The sequence below is a fragment of the Bemisia tabaci genome, chromosome 5, assembly GCF_918797505.1.
Source record: "Bemisia tabaci chromosome 5, PGI_BMITA_v3".
In the NCBI taxonomy this organism is placed as follows: Eukaryota; Metazoa; Arthropoda; class Insecta; order Hemiptera; family Aleyrodidae; genus Bemisia; species Bemisia tabaci.
In genome coordinates, this window is record NC_092797.1 from 56,304,881 (window position 1) to 56,321,024 (window position 16,144).

At 34.1% G+C, this 16,144-nt stretch overlaps 1 protein-coding gene across 2 annotated transcripts in view; it reads left to right on the forward strand.

The window, feature by feature from the left end:
• Window positions 1-16,134, forward strand: part of LOC109030895 (CD109 antigen) — a 121,023-nt gene extending 104,889 nt beyond the window's left edge. The window contains exons 10-23 of one of the 2 annotated variants that reach the window (XM_019042097.2): window positions 737-983; window positions 3,207-3,324; window positions 4,050-4,236; window positions 4,804-4,964; window positions 6,022-6,160; window positions 6,583-6,701; window positions 7,115-7,254; window positions 7,791-8,188; window positions 8,723-8,925; window positions 9,331-9,483; window positions 10,370-10,545; window positions 11,585-11,747; window positions 12,875-12,977; window positions 13,742-16,134. In XM_019042097.2, the coding sequence (XP_018897642.2) occupies window positions 737-983; window positions 3,207-3,324; window positions 4,050-4,236; window positions 4,804-4,964; window positions 6,022-6,160; window positions 6,583-6,701; window positions 7,115-7,254; window positions 7,791-8,188; window positions 8,723-8,925; window positions 9,331-9,483; window positions 10,370-10,545; window positions 11,585-11,747; window positions 12,875-12,977; window positions 13,742-13,947 (2,513 nt within the window). In that variant the 3' untranslated portion in view covers window positions 13,948-16,134. The remainder of the gene's footprint in view (window positions 1-736; window positions 984-3,206; window positions 3,325-4,049; window positions 4,237-4,803; window positions 4,965-6,021; window positions 6,161-6,582; window positions 6,702-7,114; window positions 7,255-7,790; window positions 8,189-8,722; window positions 8,926-9,330; window positions 9,484-10,369; window positions 10,546-11,584; window positions 11,748-12,874; window positions 12,978-13,741) is intronic. The other variant, XM_019042099.2, reaches the window with a different exon arrangement.
• The last annotated feature ends 10 nt before the right edge of the window (window positions 16,135-16,144 follow it).

Here is a 16,144-nt window from a genome sequence, read left to right on the forward strand (position 1 = left end):
AGCCTTTATTCAATCAGAATTCAAATTTGCTTGTAAATTCTTAAATCTTGTCATAATAGAAGTCTGTTTTCAAAATTTAATGAAAATGATAACGGCCAAAAACGCTACATTAAGTTATGAAGATAATCACTCATCCAAATAACCCCTTTTTAAATCTCTCAAAGAGTCAAGTCAACTTTTGTCCTTTTCACTAATTTTTTTTCTTTGAAAGAAAGAAAATTCTCCTCTTGATTAAGTATGAGAGCTCTTTTTAGAGTCAAATTTTTGATGCAACCAACTATCCTTTTCTAAAATTTGCAATTAGCTGTATGGCGCAACTTGTTTTATCCAAAATCAACTCCCAAACTCAAAGAAAAGCCCTTGAGGTTGTGGATACAATTCAGGAGCATTAACTTAGCATGAGAGAATCCTCCCTCATATTTAGTGAACCTCTCCTTGCAGAGAAGGGGTTGATCACATTAGTGGATTTTCTACTCTGGGTGGTAACTCCAAGCATCAAGATGGTAATTAATAGCTCTGAGTTCAATCCCATCGCAGGATTCATTGACATGAAGTTTCTTGAGTTTACAGTTTATTTTGAAAAAACCTAGCAGCATCTTTTAGCATTTTGCTTAATTTTACCAAGGTTCAGTCGGTGCAATTAAAAATCGACATCACTCACCGAATTGATTTTTTGTAAGTAATCTGTATAAGTACATTTCATGCTGGCAACAAAAACATTTTTTCTGTTCTTCAGCCCGGCTATCATCCGGTCGTAATCTGAAGGCGGAAAATCGTGTAACCAACAGACCAATACCACCCACTGGCATACCTGTTGTAAAGCCTGATATCGGGCCTCCTGTGGTGTATCGTCAAGCCACGAGGCCTCCTTTAGCTGGCCCGTACGCCTTTTCACGAATTCCATTTCCTGTGTGGAACAAGCCTCGCGTCTTTTTACCGCATGATATTGCCGATACTTGGCTCTTTGCTAATATATCCGCAGGGTATGATCATTCTTCTTTTTTTATGCTCTCTCCTCTCTTGCTTTCTTTTCCGAGCTAGATTTGCTTTCCGAACAGGTGTCTGATAAAAATTGTATAAGAGCATTGTGTTAGTGTGTTACGTAACAGAATCTTGGTTTTGCTTTTAATTCTTTAGTAAAAATAAGGATCCATGATTTGAAGGGACCTATCCCACCAGTTCATTCCCTGACTTTTTCCTGTGAAATCTTTCATTCATAGTCGAAAGGAAACAAAATTTTGTACTCTGACTAGTCAAAACGGAATGGTACATTCTTCATGTGGGTTGTTGGGTTTTTCAGAAAAATTTTCTGGAAGGCCAAAATTTACGTCCAAATACCAATATATTCAGTGCTACTACCTTTTAGACATTGTATTATAATGTTCGCTGAACTTGATAAGCATTATGGGTCCATTTTTTGCCATTAACAACAAGCAAAACCAGAAATTTCATCAAAATATCATCAATCTTTTGATGTTTCCTCATGTGTGCATAGTCTCAACTCAAAAAAAGATCTTCAAGCACAAATTATCTTTTTTGCCCATCTTGGCTGTTACTGTAATGAATACTATTCCTGTTACAATATTATGCATTCTATTTTCTCTGGAGTTATAGCTAATAATTTCAAAGCATTGCTGTTATTGCTTATGCAAAGCTTAAACATAATTCCATGCACAGTACAATAATTGGCAATAGGCATTGCAATTGGATGGCCAAAGTGCGATACCATGTACCTCCTTTGCGGTGTTTCAAAATCTCTGCTACTATTTTAGTTTTTCAAAAAGAAACAAGCCAACCTGACAGCTTGAAATTTATACAAAATATGCCTCGAACAGAGAAGAAAAATCAAGGAGGCTTTCAAGAGATTACGTTGTCTAGTTTTCCAAACAAGAAAATAAAATATGACAGGAAGTCTGCTACGTCGCAAATGGAGGTACACGGTTTTGCACTTAACCATCGACTTCATTCCGCGTAGCACATTCTGTGTTCATAAGCTGGGACTTGTTTCCGAAGCACTCTTTCGCCATTTCTTTTCACACTTATTTTCCTCTCCTTTTTAGCAAGTGGGCCAGTGCTTTTTACATCATTTTTTCCCCCTTCAAGTTTCTGGGAACGACTTTTTGCCCTATGCTTTATCTCTTTTCGTCTCCTATAGCAGAGGGTTTTCTTTTTGAGTCAAGCAACATCGAAGGTTCCTCACTTTGATATGGACCAAGTTTAAGTGAAATGCGCCTAGTGGCATTAAGTTTAAACCGAGCGAAAAAGTCGTTTGAAGTTGTATACCTTCAAAAGACACAATATTATAGACCAAGCTCAATGATTTTTTCAAGTTCAAAATATCTACTAGACAATCCTTGACAGGAGAAAACTTGCGACTAGTTTAATTCAAAACCTCTCCTAATTCCTATTTTTTTTTAAATGTAACTCTATGTGTTTTTGTTAGACTCTATCTTAATGGGTTTTAAATTCTGAGAGCCAAAATCATAACCAGAGTAGTTGAAACTACTTTGGTTTTCAATTTTTGGACTAAACGGATGTGATATCAATGTCCCAAAATAAACGTGTGGTTCCTTTCTAATAGACTATCCATTTGTATCAAACATATCAAAGCAGCAGCCCCTAAAATATGTAAGAAATTAGTACATGCATGTTGAAGTAAGAATGTAACGCTACCTAAAATGACAGAAACTCAAGCACACATGTAGAGTTACATGTGAAAAGACTTGAGTATCGAAATTGGGTTTTAACAAAACGAACTTCAAAGGTTTCACAGAAATTCCACTCCACCTACTCTCAATCTTGTAGGTTTATTGTAGGTATTTTGAGTATGAGTTTGCAAATTTCAAGTTATCTATCATTGCTAAAAAAGTAATATAACCTGTCCAGAAGAAAAAAAAAAAAACTGTTGGTGTAGTGGCAAAAAGTTTATTCCTATAATTCTAAGTGGGGAGAAGATGGTCAACAACACATTTGCAGCATTCTTGTGGGCAAATTTATTTTATGAAAAGATTAATTATTTCCTCATTTCATAGCTCACAGCGTTCCATTACCAACCGTCTCAACGTTTGTCTATCTGTCTGATGCAAAATCATTCCAAAAACTGAAAGAAACCCCTCCAGTCTTTTTCTATCTACTTTGCGTTTCAGTTAATCATTCTGTATAGTTTTCCATACTGTAAATTCAGTCAGTTCAACTTTGATTTTTAGTTTCGACGGCAAGGTCTCGCTGAAGAAAGATGTTCCAGACACCATCACTTCCTGGATAATCACTGCATTCTCAGTAGATCCAGTGAATGGTTTCGGTTTACTATCAGTTCCGAAAAAGGTAAACTCACATTGCTAGAAATTCTCATTTTAAAATTCTGTTGAATTCAACTTTGAAAGTGTTCCTTAATGCAAAATTAGTTTCTGTTATTTTGTGAATTTGTTCTGAAAGAAGGATTCAATTTCTTATCAGATTTTAAGTTTTTTTCCATTGATGGTTTTCATAATTTTTCCTAAATTTTAGCTCTTTCTCTCTAAATTCCTGCTTCTTTTAACCGTCTATCAATCACATATCCATGGTAAAATTGCGGAAATGCTCATGTCAGCTTGTGGCATCGCAGACTTTGTGCCATATTTAATTTTTTACGTTTAAATTTACTTAACGTCATATTTTGAAAACTTTGGTGTTTTTTTTCTTCTCTCTGCAAAAAATATTCTGTGAAAATTTTAAGCCATGATGTTGGTCTTCATTTATGAAATAAAATAGGAGCAGAGTTTTTCAAACACCGCGACTGAGCTGTGCATTTTTACAATTTCTCCATCGATTTCTTAATTTCAATGTTTCGAATTTTCCGCACCTCCATTATTATCGAAGGTAACAGCAAATCAGCAATATAACATGGAGTCATCTCAAATTTTCTATGTCATTCCATTGCTCTGTCAAAATTTTCTTCAAAAATCTTCCAAATCTTTCAGGAGCACTTTTCAGTTAAAAAACTCAATGATAGTTTTAATGATTGTCATTTTACAGACATGTTCTTATGACATCTGTATTTTTTATTTCAGTTGACAGTCTTCAAGCAATTTTTCGTCTCGCTAGATTTACCTTACTCTGTGATACGAGGAGAAGTCCTTGCAATCCCTGTTGTAGTTTTCAACTACTTGAACAAAGATCTCTCTGTTGATGTTACGTTGGAAAATGTTGGACAGTTCGAATTTGCTGATCACTCAAATGAAGTTGACGAACCTCAGAGTAAGCACCACACTACTCATTAAAAAATTGTTCATCAAATCATTACGTTTTTTATTTCATTTAATTTTTGTATCGAAAAATACCATTTTCGTTTAAAAAAAATGTTTAACCCTTTTTTGCATGTGATAAAATTTGGATTCTGAGAAATCAATTTATCCATACTCTTGAATGTCTCAGAAGTAACTATAGGGAAACCCTAAACTCACTTTTAGAATATTTGAGGAAATTAACAAATTTTCAAGTGGGCAGATTTTAGTGGATTAACAGTGGCGCATGCCATGATATATTTCAAAAAAATTGTTTTCAAGAAGTCAACAATCGTGCATTGTTTTAAAAATGTAACTCAAAAAATTAGCTCAACTGCTCGCGACTTGTCCTTCAGGACACTAGGGAGACTTTTTTGTCAAATCTCAACTTAACTAGAAAAAAGTTGTCATGCTAAAAATTTTGCTTCCAAGAATTAAGATCTCTTTCTCTGCGAGCAGTCCTTCATTACACCTTAACTTTATGTAACCTGATGCACTTATGATACCATGTTAATTTTGTTCCTTGTTTAATTCTTTTTAGAGGTGGAATTATATCGGAGGAAAAAAGTTGCGGTAAAAGCCAACTCCGGTAGTAATACTGTGTTCCTAATCAAAGCAAAAGACTTGGGTTACATTTCCATCAAAGTCACTGCAACCAGTGCTTTAGCTGGTGATGCTGTAGAAAGAAAACTGCTTGTCAAGGTGAAAACTTTTTTGCTTCAATTCAGCCATTTTCCACTTATTTTGTTATTTTAAGTCATATTTTACGTCTTTTTATGAAGTTCTTCATTTTCAGTTACCTAAGTACTAAAATTATTCTCTAAAAATTTCATAAAGAATTATAATGGGCCCCTAGAAAAGGTCTGAACTCGAAAAAAGCGTCACATGTTTTTTTCTCAAAATCTTAAGTAAAACAAAAAGTTCACACAACAGAAAGTTTAAAAATCAACTTTGAATGAGATATTTATATGTATATTCCACACAAATCAAATGGAAGTTGGACTATACGAATGATGTTATTCATATTCTCGCAATTTAGTCAATATTAATTGGACGTACTTATGCTAAAAGGAACTATTTTGCATGCAAACCCTATGCACATAGTTCCTTTTAGCAGAAATACGTCTAATCGTAAACACATATGTCTTGCATTCGTTTTCCTCATGAAATTTTGAAGAGAAAACATATCATGTACTGCTTTGAAATATATCTTGTCTAGAAGCCCGTTTTTTTAAAAAGAAAACTAAGTAAGTGCAGGAATATTGAAAAAACACTCTACTCTAGCAACATGTCTCTCTAGTTCACCATAAAATGAACAATTCAATCAGCCAAAAAGCATAGTAAAATAACAGCTGCATCCAGGGATCGACTGCTGCAAAGTACAAAAGATCACACACAAAAAACGGAAACTTTTTTAGTTGATTTGAACCTCACTTTCAACCAAAAAAAAAACGAAAAATTGAGTCGTTGATTCGCTGTTATTGTAATGCCGAGACAATTACAACACTGTCTCGGTTTCACAATAACAGCAAATCAATGTCTCAATTAGTTTATATTTTTTCAGTAGAGAATGAGGTTGCAGTTAACTCAAAATGTCAGCCTTACCCCGGATTCACTTGATATTTCACTAAGTTCATCTTAAAGTTTTTTCTTGTCACTGTTAATCTTAGAGCAAATACAACTCCTTTCATTTAAATTTTTCTGAGAATTTTTTATTTTTATCGTTAATATAATTCTGACCTGTCATTTTTTATTCCAGGCGGAAGGTGTAACACAATATAAGAACAAAGCCATCTTTGTTGACCTGCGACGAAACTCAAGTTTCAACACTAATGTTACGTTAGATATTCCTCCCAATTTCATTCCAGGCTCAGATTTTGTTGAAGTCTCCGCTGTTGGTAAGTGTTCACGTTTTAATTTCTCTCAGTGTCTACTGCCTGTAATTTGTGCAGGAGTTGTTTGTCCATGAAGTCTGTGAAACCTAGTTTCTCACTAATTTTTAGTTTTGCCACAAATTTCACTTTTCAGTTATCTTCTGGATTTCCTCAGATTTCCATATGATAGTGTGTCAGAAAGTAAAACGTCGAAAATTAGGCAAACTTTTTTCCGGGAATTTCCCTTTTTTTTATTTAACTTTTTTTTTTCTTTTGATCGTCATTGAGGCATAATTGAAAAGTACCTAAATCCATGATGGTAGTGGAAACCTGAAAAAAATTGCCATTACGATTAATGTAGATAACTGTTCAAGCTCTTTTTATCTTTGAATATTTTATTTATTTCGCTTATTATTAATTTTATCTACGTACCTTTTTTTTCTCAGGTGATCTCCTCGGTCCAAGTCTTCCCAACTTGGCCAATCTAATCAAGATGCCGTTTGGCTGCGGTGAACAAAATATGTTGAATTTCGTTCCTAACATTGTTATTTTAGATTACTTAAAGGTACGGAATAATATTTTTACCTAATATTTCTTCAAAGTCATAAATCTAATAATACCTAATGATTATTTCAAAGTCATAAATCAAATAATACCTAATGATTATTTCAAAGTCATTAATCAATAATAAAATAATAAAATATTGCTGTTAAGAAGAAAATGCCCCAAAATGAAACTACTGCAGGAATGTAACGGCAGTATTAAAACCAATTTGGAATGATACTGACTCCAACAGCCTGTAAAATATTTTTTTAAATGAAGTTTTAAATGATCCAATTCTATTTTTGTTGATGAGCGTTTTTCTGAACTCCTGATAAATTTCAAAATAAGGTCAGAATAATATTCCCTAGGTTGTCATTTAAAATATATATTCTTCAAGTTTCTGATATTTTTCTAAAACTATTTCTTTTTTTGTAGAATTCTCGACAGTTGACTCCCGCAATTGAAGCAAAATCTGTTCGTTTCCTAGAAACAGGCTACCAGCAAGAATTAACCTATAAACGTCCCGATGGATCCTTCAGTGCTTTTGGTACTGCTGATCCCAATGGTAGCACATGGTAAGACTCTAATTTCTTAAAGCCCATAAGGATTGTATGAAATAAGACTATTCACTATCATTTTTATCCTTTAAAAGCAATTTACAACTATAAAAACAACTCAGGGATCAGATCTATAAATTGATGAAACTTAAATTAAGTGTAGAAATTTTAGTGTTGACATCACTCAAAGAGAATTTAGATCAGTTCTGTAGGAAGAAATATAAAGCACAGGGTGCCTTTTACCTTTATCTGAAGTATGATTCGTTTAGTATCATGGGTTGAATTATTGGATGGTATTATCACAGACTCACTGCTAAAATTTAAAAGTATCTTTGAAACAAACATGAAAAAATTGATAAAACTGAAAATGCTTTAACTTACTTCTCTGACGTAGTAACGCAGTATTGTATTGTATTGGTTTTGGGTCAAAAGTTACCATAGTACATCTCTGTATTCTATTTTGTCCCAGCTTTATCACCCTAGTTTTTTGCACTATATAATTTAGAAGTCTAATTGTTTAATAATACGTCTTTTTTGACTTTTTTACTTTTCAGGTTGACAGCATTTGTTGCAAAATCATTCCGCCAAGCCACTCCTCATATCTCAATTGAGGAATCAGTTATAATGGAAGCCCTGAGCTGGCTCTCAAACAACCAAGCTAACAACGGCAGTTTCCCAGAGGTGGGCAAAGTGAGTCACTCAGATATGCAAGGTGGCTCAGCCAAAGGCCTTGCGTTGACCGCTTACACCCTCCTTGCTTTCTTGGAAAACGCACGGGCAACACCCCTCTACCGTAATACGATCAGCAAAGGTGTCGATTACATTGTACGTCATCTTGATGGTTTGGACGATAGCTACGCAATTGCGATCTGCGCTTATGCACTCCATCTGGCCCAACACCCTGCAAAGCAGGCAGCGTTCAATCTATTGGAATCGAAAGCTCAGGCCAAAGGTAATAGATCCTCTCGCAGTGACTTTGAGACAAGAAAGCTCGAGTAGAGAGTAATTTTATGAAAAATGTTGATATCCTGCATCAGTTTTAAGACTGCAACGAATGCTACCATTTGGATAATTTGTAAGGTTTTTAGCTATATTTCACCCAAGCTAATCAAATTAGAACTTAATTGAAGTTTCACTTATCTCAATAAGGTTTCTTTTAAAGCAAAAATAAAAGAACTTTTCGGTAGCTCTCAATTCCTCGGTTTAAGTATCGATGGTAGGCCATCTTGGTTTCAAATGTTAAAGATTTCTCGTCAAGTTTTTTGTCTTGGAAGAATAACTAATCATCGTTAGTACACATGCAAAACCGTTAGGGTTTTATTCTTTTCAAAATTAAACATAATCAGTTTGAAAATACTGCTGGCAAGATGGATGGGTTTCTATTATCAGCATCGTTTTATCTCAATAAAGTAGAATGATTAAGATGTAATCCGTTGTTTTTTATTGTTTGCTGATGTCCATCTAAAAATTCACCTTTTCTTTCCAGATGGTCACAAATGGTGGAAACGAGCGGAACGTAAATCTGATGCTAAGAACCCATGGGCACAAGAACCGAATAGCGTGGATGTTGAAATGACTTCATATGCCCTGTTAACGTATCTTCAACGAGGTTTGCTAGAAGATGCTCTCCCTATTCTTTCTTGGTTGGTCTCTCAGCAAAACGACCAAGGTGGATTTGCATCTACTCAGGTATGCAGTATCTTGATCCTCAACAAATAATTTTCTTTCCACTAAGAGGATTGTGTGTTCGTTACGATTAAGAAGAATTGAAAGAAACTTCACGTTTTGGAAACAATTTTAAGTTTTAAGAGCACCTTTTTCTAGTATTTCAGTCTTTGTAAGCTAAAGTACTTGATCCAAAAATGGCAGTACGATAACTTCAAAGATGTTGTTTTATTACTTATCAGGTTAGTTTTGTCATAGACTCTTGTATAGAAACAAACTTTCTCCTATGTTTTTCCCACACAAATTGTGAATAAAATTTGAAAGTTTTTTAATCCTTTTCTTGGTAAGAAGTATCCTTAGACTGGAGGGATATTTTGAAAACATAGTCCCATTGAAACATCTTTCTTTAAAATATTATTTCTTTTACAGGATACTGTGATTGCACTCTACGCATTGTCAAAATTAGCCGAACAAATTTCTACCAGCTCTCAAGATTTATCAGTCAGCTTCTCCTACTTGAAAGGCACAACCACAGATGTGTCTGTGAATCGAGGCAACGCAATGATTCTGCAGAAATACGAGGTACACTGATTTTGCTGGTTTCTTACGTACCAAAATAATTAAAGTTATTATAGAAAAATTATGTTTAAATTCAAATCATCCTGGACCCCTGCTTTCTCTTGAAACTAATCAAAGTGAAGTGTAAAGTTCATCCAATCAGAGATTACTAACTCTCAATAGTTTTTATTTGTGTGTATGACAAGTTTTTCCCATGAAAGCATTTGTTTTAAAAGAGGAATTCGGGGAAAAAGATACATATTTCTTTGTTTCATCGGAAACCTATATTTATACTAAATTAAACTAAACATTTTTTTAGTGCGTATAGCATTTGATAGAAAAAATTAAAAAAAAAAAACAATTTAAAGTATTTTCTTTTAGATTGAAAACGTTATTTTTGTGAAGAAATTTTGTTGAACTAAATGAATTATGTAATTTCCCAGACATAAAAAGGAAATAACTTTTAAAATTGTAATACAAATATTTTACTCGACATCAATTTTCCCAACTCTATGTTACATTAAACCCATACATGCGCTTAAAATTTTACTAGGATCACTATTTGATGAGAAAATTGATTTTTTAAATAGTTTTTCAAAATTGCATGTCCAAAGTTTGTAATGTCAGTGACGCTCTATTTTTCAGTGTCGCTCTTTCTGAATTTTATATTTTGTATTGACACTTTGAGAAGGAGAAGGGGATTCTTCTTGCATAAATTTAAGGATTTTTTAAAATTTCTCACTCCAAATGATTAAGCCTCTGCAACACCCTAAAGTGTCAAATGTAATGTACGTGACACCCCCCCCCCCCCCTAAAAAATGTCATCATTTAACTCTTTTATCCAAATTGATTTTCTTTCAGTAATTTTATTTCTGTAGCAAGCCATAATTTTTATTTTCATTTTTAATAGTTACCTGCCAAAGTACGAGAGATGAACATTACAGCCAAAGGAAGTGGATTTGGAATTGTTCAAGTATCTTACCGCTACAATATCAACGTCACAGCGGCATGGCCTTCCTTCACTTTGGACCCACAAGTTGACAAAAATTCTGATGTCAACCATCTTCAACTTTCTGTTTGCTCTGGGTAAGCTGAAAGTTTTTCCTTGCAACAGAAATGAAGCCATTTTTTTCTTTAGATGAATTTGATCTGAGTGTATCGGAGCAGAATCGCCTAATTATTTGCCTACAATTTTATTATATCAATGGCCAAAGTGCAAAACCTCGTATCTGAGTTTGCAACGTTACAGACTACCAGTCATAATTTATTTTTTCTTTGAAAAAGTAGTCAACGTAACATATTGAAAATTTCTTCGATTTTTCTTCTCCGCTAGCAGAATATTCTGTATAAATTTCAAGCTATAAAATTATCTTGCCTTTCTTTAATAAAATAAAACAAACGTAGAAATTTTGATGCATTGCAATGGAGAGACATGGTTTTGAACTTTGGTCATCCATATTTATGTTTCATTTAAAAAACATTTCCATCAGCATTCATTCAAGTTCCCATAGCAAAATTACTGGTACCAAATTTTGGCTAATAGGTACAGCAAAACTCGCTTCCATCCTCATATTGCTTTGTTAGAAAACTGCGTATAATGTTATTCAATGGTGGCTATTTTTGCTTTTACGTGCAATGAAAAAAAAAAAACTCTTTTACATTGAAATCCTCTGTTTTGGAATCTGCATAAATCATAACAAATCGTTTGTAGCGAACTGATGTAAGGAGGATTGTCTCTCGAAGTTCTTAACGAGTTTTGGAACTTATATGTTTTTCATTGCTTGAGATCTACAGAAGCAGAAATCGTTTTTTTTGGAAGTAATTTAAGTGAAATTGACTTCTTTCTACCACAAGGAGCTATGTTGCGCGCAAACCCTATGCACACATGTAGTACCTTATTATTCAATTTACTTGCATTTAAATAAAGAAAGAAAGCTCCAGATTGCCGTGAGCTTGACATCACTTGATGAAGTACCTCGATTCACCTCCATGACGTTCACCTCACTAGATCAAACGGCATTTTACTCTCAATTTTGCCATTTAATTGAAAATCCAAGTTTCCCAAGACCCCAGCAGTCCAGATCTAAGCTTCTTATGCTGAAATTCTTTTTTAATTTTTTTCTAGATTCGCCGCAGGAAACGAGAGTAACATGGTAGTGATGGAAGTAGCATTGCCGTCAGGTTTCACGGTAGATTCAGATTCATTACCAAGTTTGCAACTTTCTCAGAATGTCAAACGAGTTGAAACCAAAGATGGAGATACAGTCGTCGTTCTTTACTTTGACAAGGTAAGTTTCTTCATCAGCCCTTCTCTTTCATTAGAGCGGGTCTTGATCCCACTCACCCCCCCCCCCTCCCCAAGGTTTTTCTAATTCAAGCCTCAGTAAAAATAGTTTCAGTTCTAACAAAATTTTAAAAATCAATAAGCTGACAGAGTTGAATTGGCGTATGCTGAGAGGTTCAATATAGGTACACTTTTTTGCTCTTGTTAAGTGCCTGAAACATTCCTGTTTAAATACGAGAAGATGAATAAAAGCAGTCACATCTAATTTGCAGTGCCTCAAAATCTCATCTCCTATTTTAATTTTGTACAAAGAAACCAACCAATATTTCTTTTCAAAAATTATTGAGATTGTTTTGCCCTCATGAAGGTTTTGTCCACAAATATTAAGCAAAAATGTTAGTTGGTTTCCTTTAAACAATTAAAAACAGCAATGAGGTTTTGGAACACCTCAGCGTAGATGTGACTGTTGGCTTAACTCTTCTAAAAGTCCTAATACATTATCAGCTCCTAGAAATGGAAGTACTGCTATTCCTTACAACGATGGTCAAAGTGCACAACCTTGCATCTCCATTGCAATGTTTCAAACTTTCTGCTTCTATTTTATTTTTTAGAAGTAAAACAAGATCATTTGATTTTTATACAGAATATCCTGCTAACAGAGTAGAAAAATCAAGGAAGTTTTCAAGAAATTACGTCGACTAGTTTTCTAATGAAAAAATAAAGTATGATAGGAAGTCTGCCACGGTGCGAACGGAGATACGTGGTTTTACATTGGCAATCAACAAAAATGTCGAAGAAATATTCAATACTTGTAGCGCTTTTTCAGTTTTTAAACTCATCAGACCTAAAATGTATTGTTTCAATGCTAGAGATCATTTTTAAAGACAGTTCAATTTCCGAGCAAAGTAGGCATTTGTAAGAAACCACCCGAGATAAATCTTCAGAAATAGGAAATAATTCCTTACAAAAAAATTTAAGCAAAAATTATTTTCACCTCTCTTCTTTTTGAAATAGTAAGGCTGTTATTGATGAAGAATTACTAGTAGGCAACAGAATCCTCAAAAGTAATATTGGGACTTTTTTTGAAATTTTTATTTTTTATGTAATTCCTTGTTTTTCACAATTTTACAGATGGTAAAGAAAGAATACTGTCCAACAGTTTCAGCGTTCAGAACCCACAAAGTTGCTCGTCAACGACCTGTGCCTGTTACTGTTTACGATTATTACGACCAATGTAAGTTTCTTATTTATTTATTCAAAATTTATTCCTTTTCCTCTTGAACACTATGTCTTGTACAGTTTTTTACGTCACGATTTCTGGTTTTACACGTTCTTCGTTAAGTAAGATATAACTCTCTCTCTCTCTCTCCCCCCTCTCTTTGTGAAGCAAATATTTTTTCTTATTCTAAAAAAAAGATTCAAAAAGACAACGGTGCGTCTACAGGTCTGTGTGGAACTGTCAGGGAATTTCATCTGGTTAGGGAAATCAAGGAAAAGTCAGGGAATTGGAGGAAAAAGACAGAAATTTTGGAAAATCTTGAAACTTATGATCTTCAAAAACGTCAGCGCTGTCCATGCAATCAAACTGAGTCTCCGTCTAGTAGTGGGTTCAATGCTCTCAGTAAGGTACTCTCTGAAAAATGAATAGAGGAAACATTTTCAATAAGGTATTGCTGATTTAGTCAGCTAAATGAATCATACCTGAAGGAAAAAGTTCTCATGTTTCTGTTTTTTGCAGTGAAATTGATGCAAACATTTTTCATTTTTAGTACTTTGCATTTAAATTGACGAAGGGAAAAGTCAGGGAATTTTGATAATTTTGGTCTGAGTAAACCTGGAATAGTCAGGAAATTTTTGCCCGACAAAGACACTGAAGACACTATGACAAATGAGAAAAAGAAAACTTTACTTTTAAGGCCGATAGCCCATGGAGATTTACAATTGATTAAATTCTTTACTGGATCAGTGCACCTCATCTGATATTTATCTTTGTTTCAGCTCGAAGGGCACGCGTGTTCTACGAAGCGAGAGCGTCAACAAGCTGTGATATTTGTGAAAATGAAGATTGTAGCAAAGTTTGCACCGGGAAAACTGGATCTCAAGCTGGTGACAACTCTGAACCATCCGCCGCAAGCTACTTCTACCCATCTCTCATCCTGTCGCTGTCCAGTCTGTGGTTGCTCCATGTAGGAGTCCACCACTGATACCCTCCGTCTACCCATTTTTCCCCCATCTATCCAACGGGCTGTGTGATTTTGTAAATATTCTTAGTTATTAACGGTAAAAAAGTTTCTCGAGTGGAAGTAAAAGTATCAGTCAAAACATTATCACGGTACTCAATCTTGCTCTTTGTTGCTATACTTAAGTAAAACACCGCATGAACATTCAATGTTGCCAAATTTCCTCTAGAAAAAAAAATTCGAGGGAATTTATGAATATTTTTTGTTTCAATTTTCAGACACTTTAGGACCAATTACAAATGAAATTCTCTGAAAAATTGAAAAAAAAAAATATTCACAACTTTTTTTTTGTAAATTCATATTTCATAAAAAAATTTTTTGCATCTTACTAGACTCATTTGGTGTTCTTCTCTAAGTAGTACAACAGTAAGAAGCTCTTTATTTTACCATGCGAGAAATTTATTTCAGAAACAGCTATTCTGCCATTGATTTTTCTACAAAATTAGGTGCCTAGAGAAATATGACCTAAATAAATCAACCCTCCTTCCTTACATTTTGATTTCTGTGCTCCGCTAAAATTATTCTGTCCTCGATTCCTGATTAAAGAATAGAGCAATGTCCCTCCGACTGTTTTGTATTGACGAGAATTGAGAGATCTTAAGACGAGGGGCAAAATAGGTGTTTCAGAGGCTGATTCCCCTTTTTTTTATTTGTCTCCGTTTTAAAAGTGTTCATTATTCACGAGCAAATTTAGGAGGCTTTGATTTATACCTTACCACCTTTTGAAGAGTTCCAGTGGTCTTACATCAATTTTCACTTTCGACACATTGTCAAACTCACATTGTAATATTCATATGGCAAATAGACATAATGTCAAACTGTTTAATTGTCATAGAAAACATGGATTATGTTTCGCACTGAGAAAAGGACCACCACTTGGAAAAGAAAAACGATTTGGTGAAAATAAAAGGTTTACGTTCCAACACAAATTATAATTTCTATTGATCAAGGTTCTTAAAATGAACTTCAATAATTGTTCATTCCATTGGCTGAACTTCCACTTCTGATACAAACAAAAGAAACGTTTACCAATTGTTTTTGTACATTTAGGTAACGCTGTTTCTCTTTTTTTAGTTAGTTACTATCAAGTACTGATCTGTATGATAAGTGAAATGTTTAAGTAATTGCTTTACTTCATTATCGCTTGAACAAGCAGTTGCGGCCTCTAAATACGAACTGTGGAAACTAATTTTAAGGGAGGGGCAGCAAAAATTGTGAATGTTATGAGAGTGCTTCATAAAAGACATTCTTGCTGCTCTAATGGCTAACGAAAGAGAAGGAAAAATCTGTACCATGAGTATCCACACTTCTCCAATTGGAAATGATGGTGAGCTACATTCACAGCCTTCCTTTTGACTATTAAGTTGCTTTCAATCTTAATTGAATGTATAGGGGAACAGAGTCTTTCAGTCAAAGGTAGTACTGAATATGGCTCATAGGATTCTCATGAGTAAACCTTGAAGACTGAAAAGAACCCTTTCATCAGGATACTTTTTTCTCTCTATCAAAACTTTACTGTCGATAGTTGAATCATGAACATTGCAGTATGAAATGGGGTGTTGACCGCTGTCTTTGCATCAGGAACAATATGCAATACACTGTAAAAAACTGCAATATTTTCTTGCGAAATGGGTAAAAAATGAATGTTTCCAAGTTGTTAGTTTTCAGAGAAATTACAATCCTCGTGTTAATTAAGTATTATAAATTATTGGATCATGTCACTTTGGTTTTAATCTAAAACTTGGTTTCAAAGCAATAAGTTGTACAGAAATGTGTAAATTTTATGGAAAAAAGTGTCATATATATTATCTTGTTGCTATCTCAAAAATCGTTGAATCAAATTTTTCAAGCATCAACTCATCAAATTGAGAGATGATGATTATTCGATGTGAATTATTCGAAAGACATCTCAATCAAAAATCAAACCAAAATATTCTCTACTCAATTACAGTTTGAAAAATTCAGTTATCGCCGACCTTCTAAAATTTCCCAACTGTATCCATGATGTTCTCACTAAGTCACTAAATTTTTAACCTCATACTAAATTAAAACTTGCAGCTCTCTCTGCATAGTGAGTCATTTTATTGTAACATTGTAAATCGTTCAAGTTTGTGTATAATACTGTAAATATACTTCTTTTAGTTTTCTAAATCATGCTTTT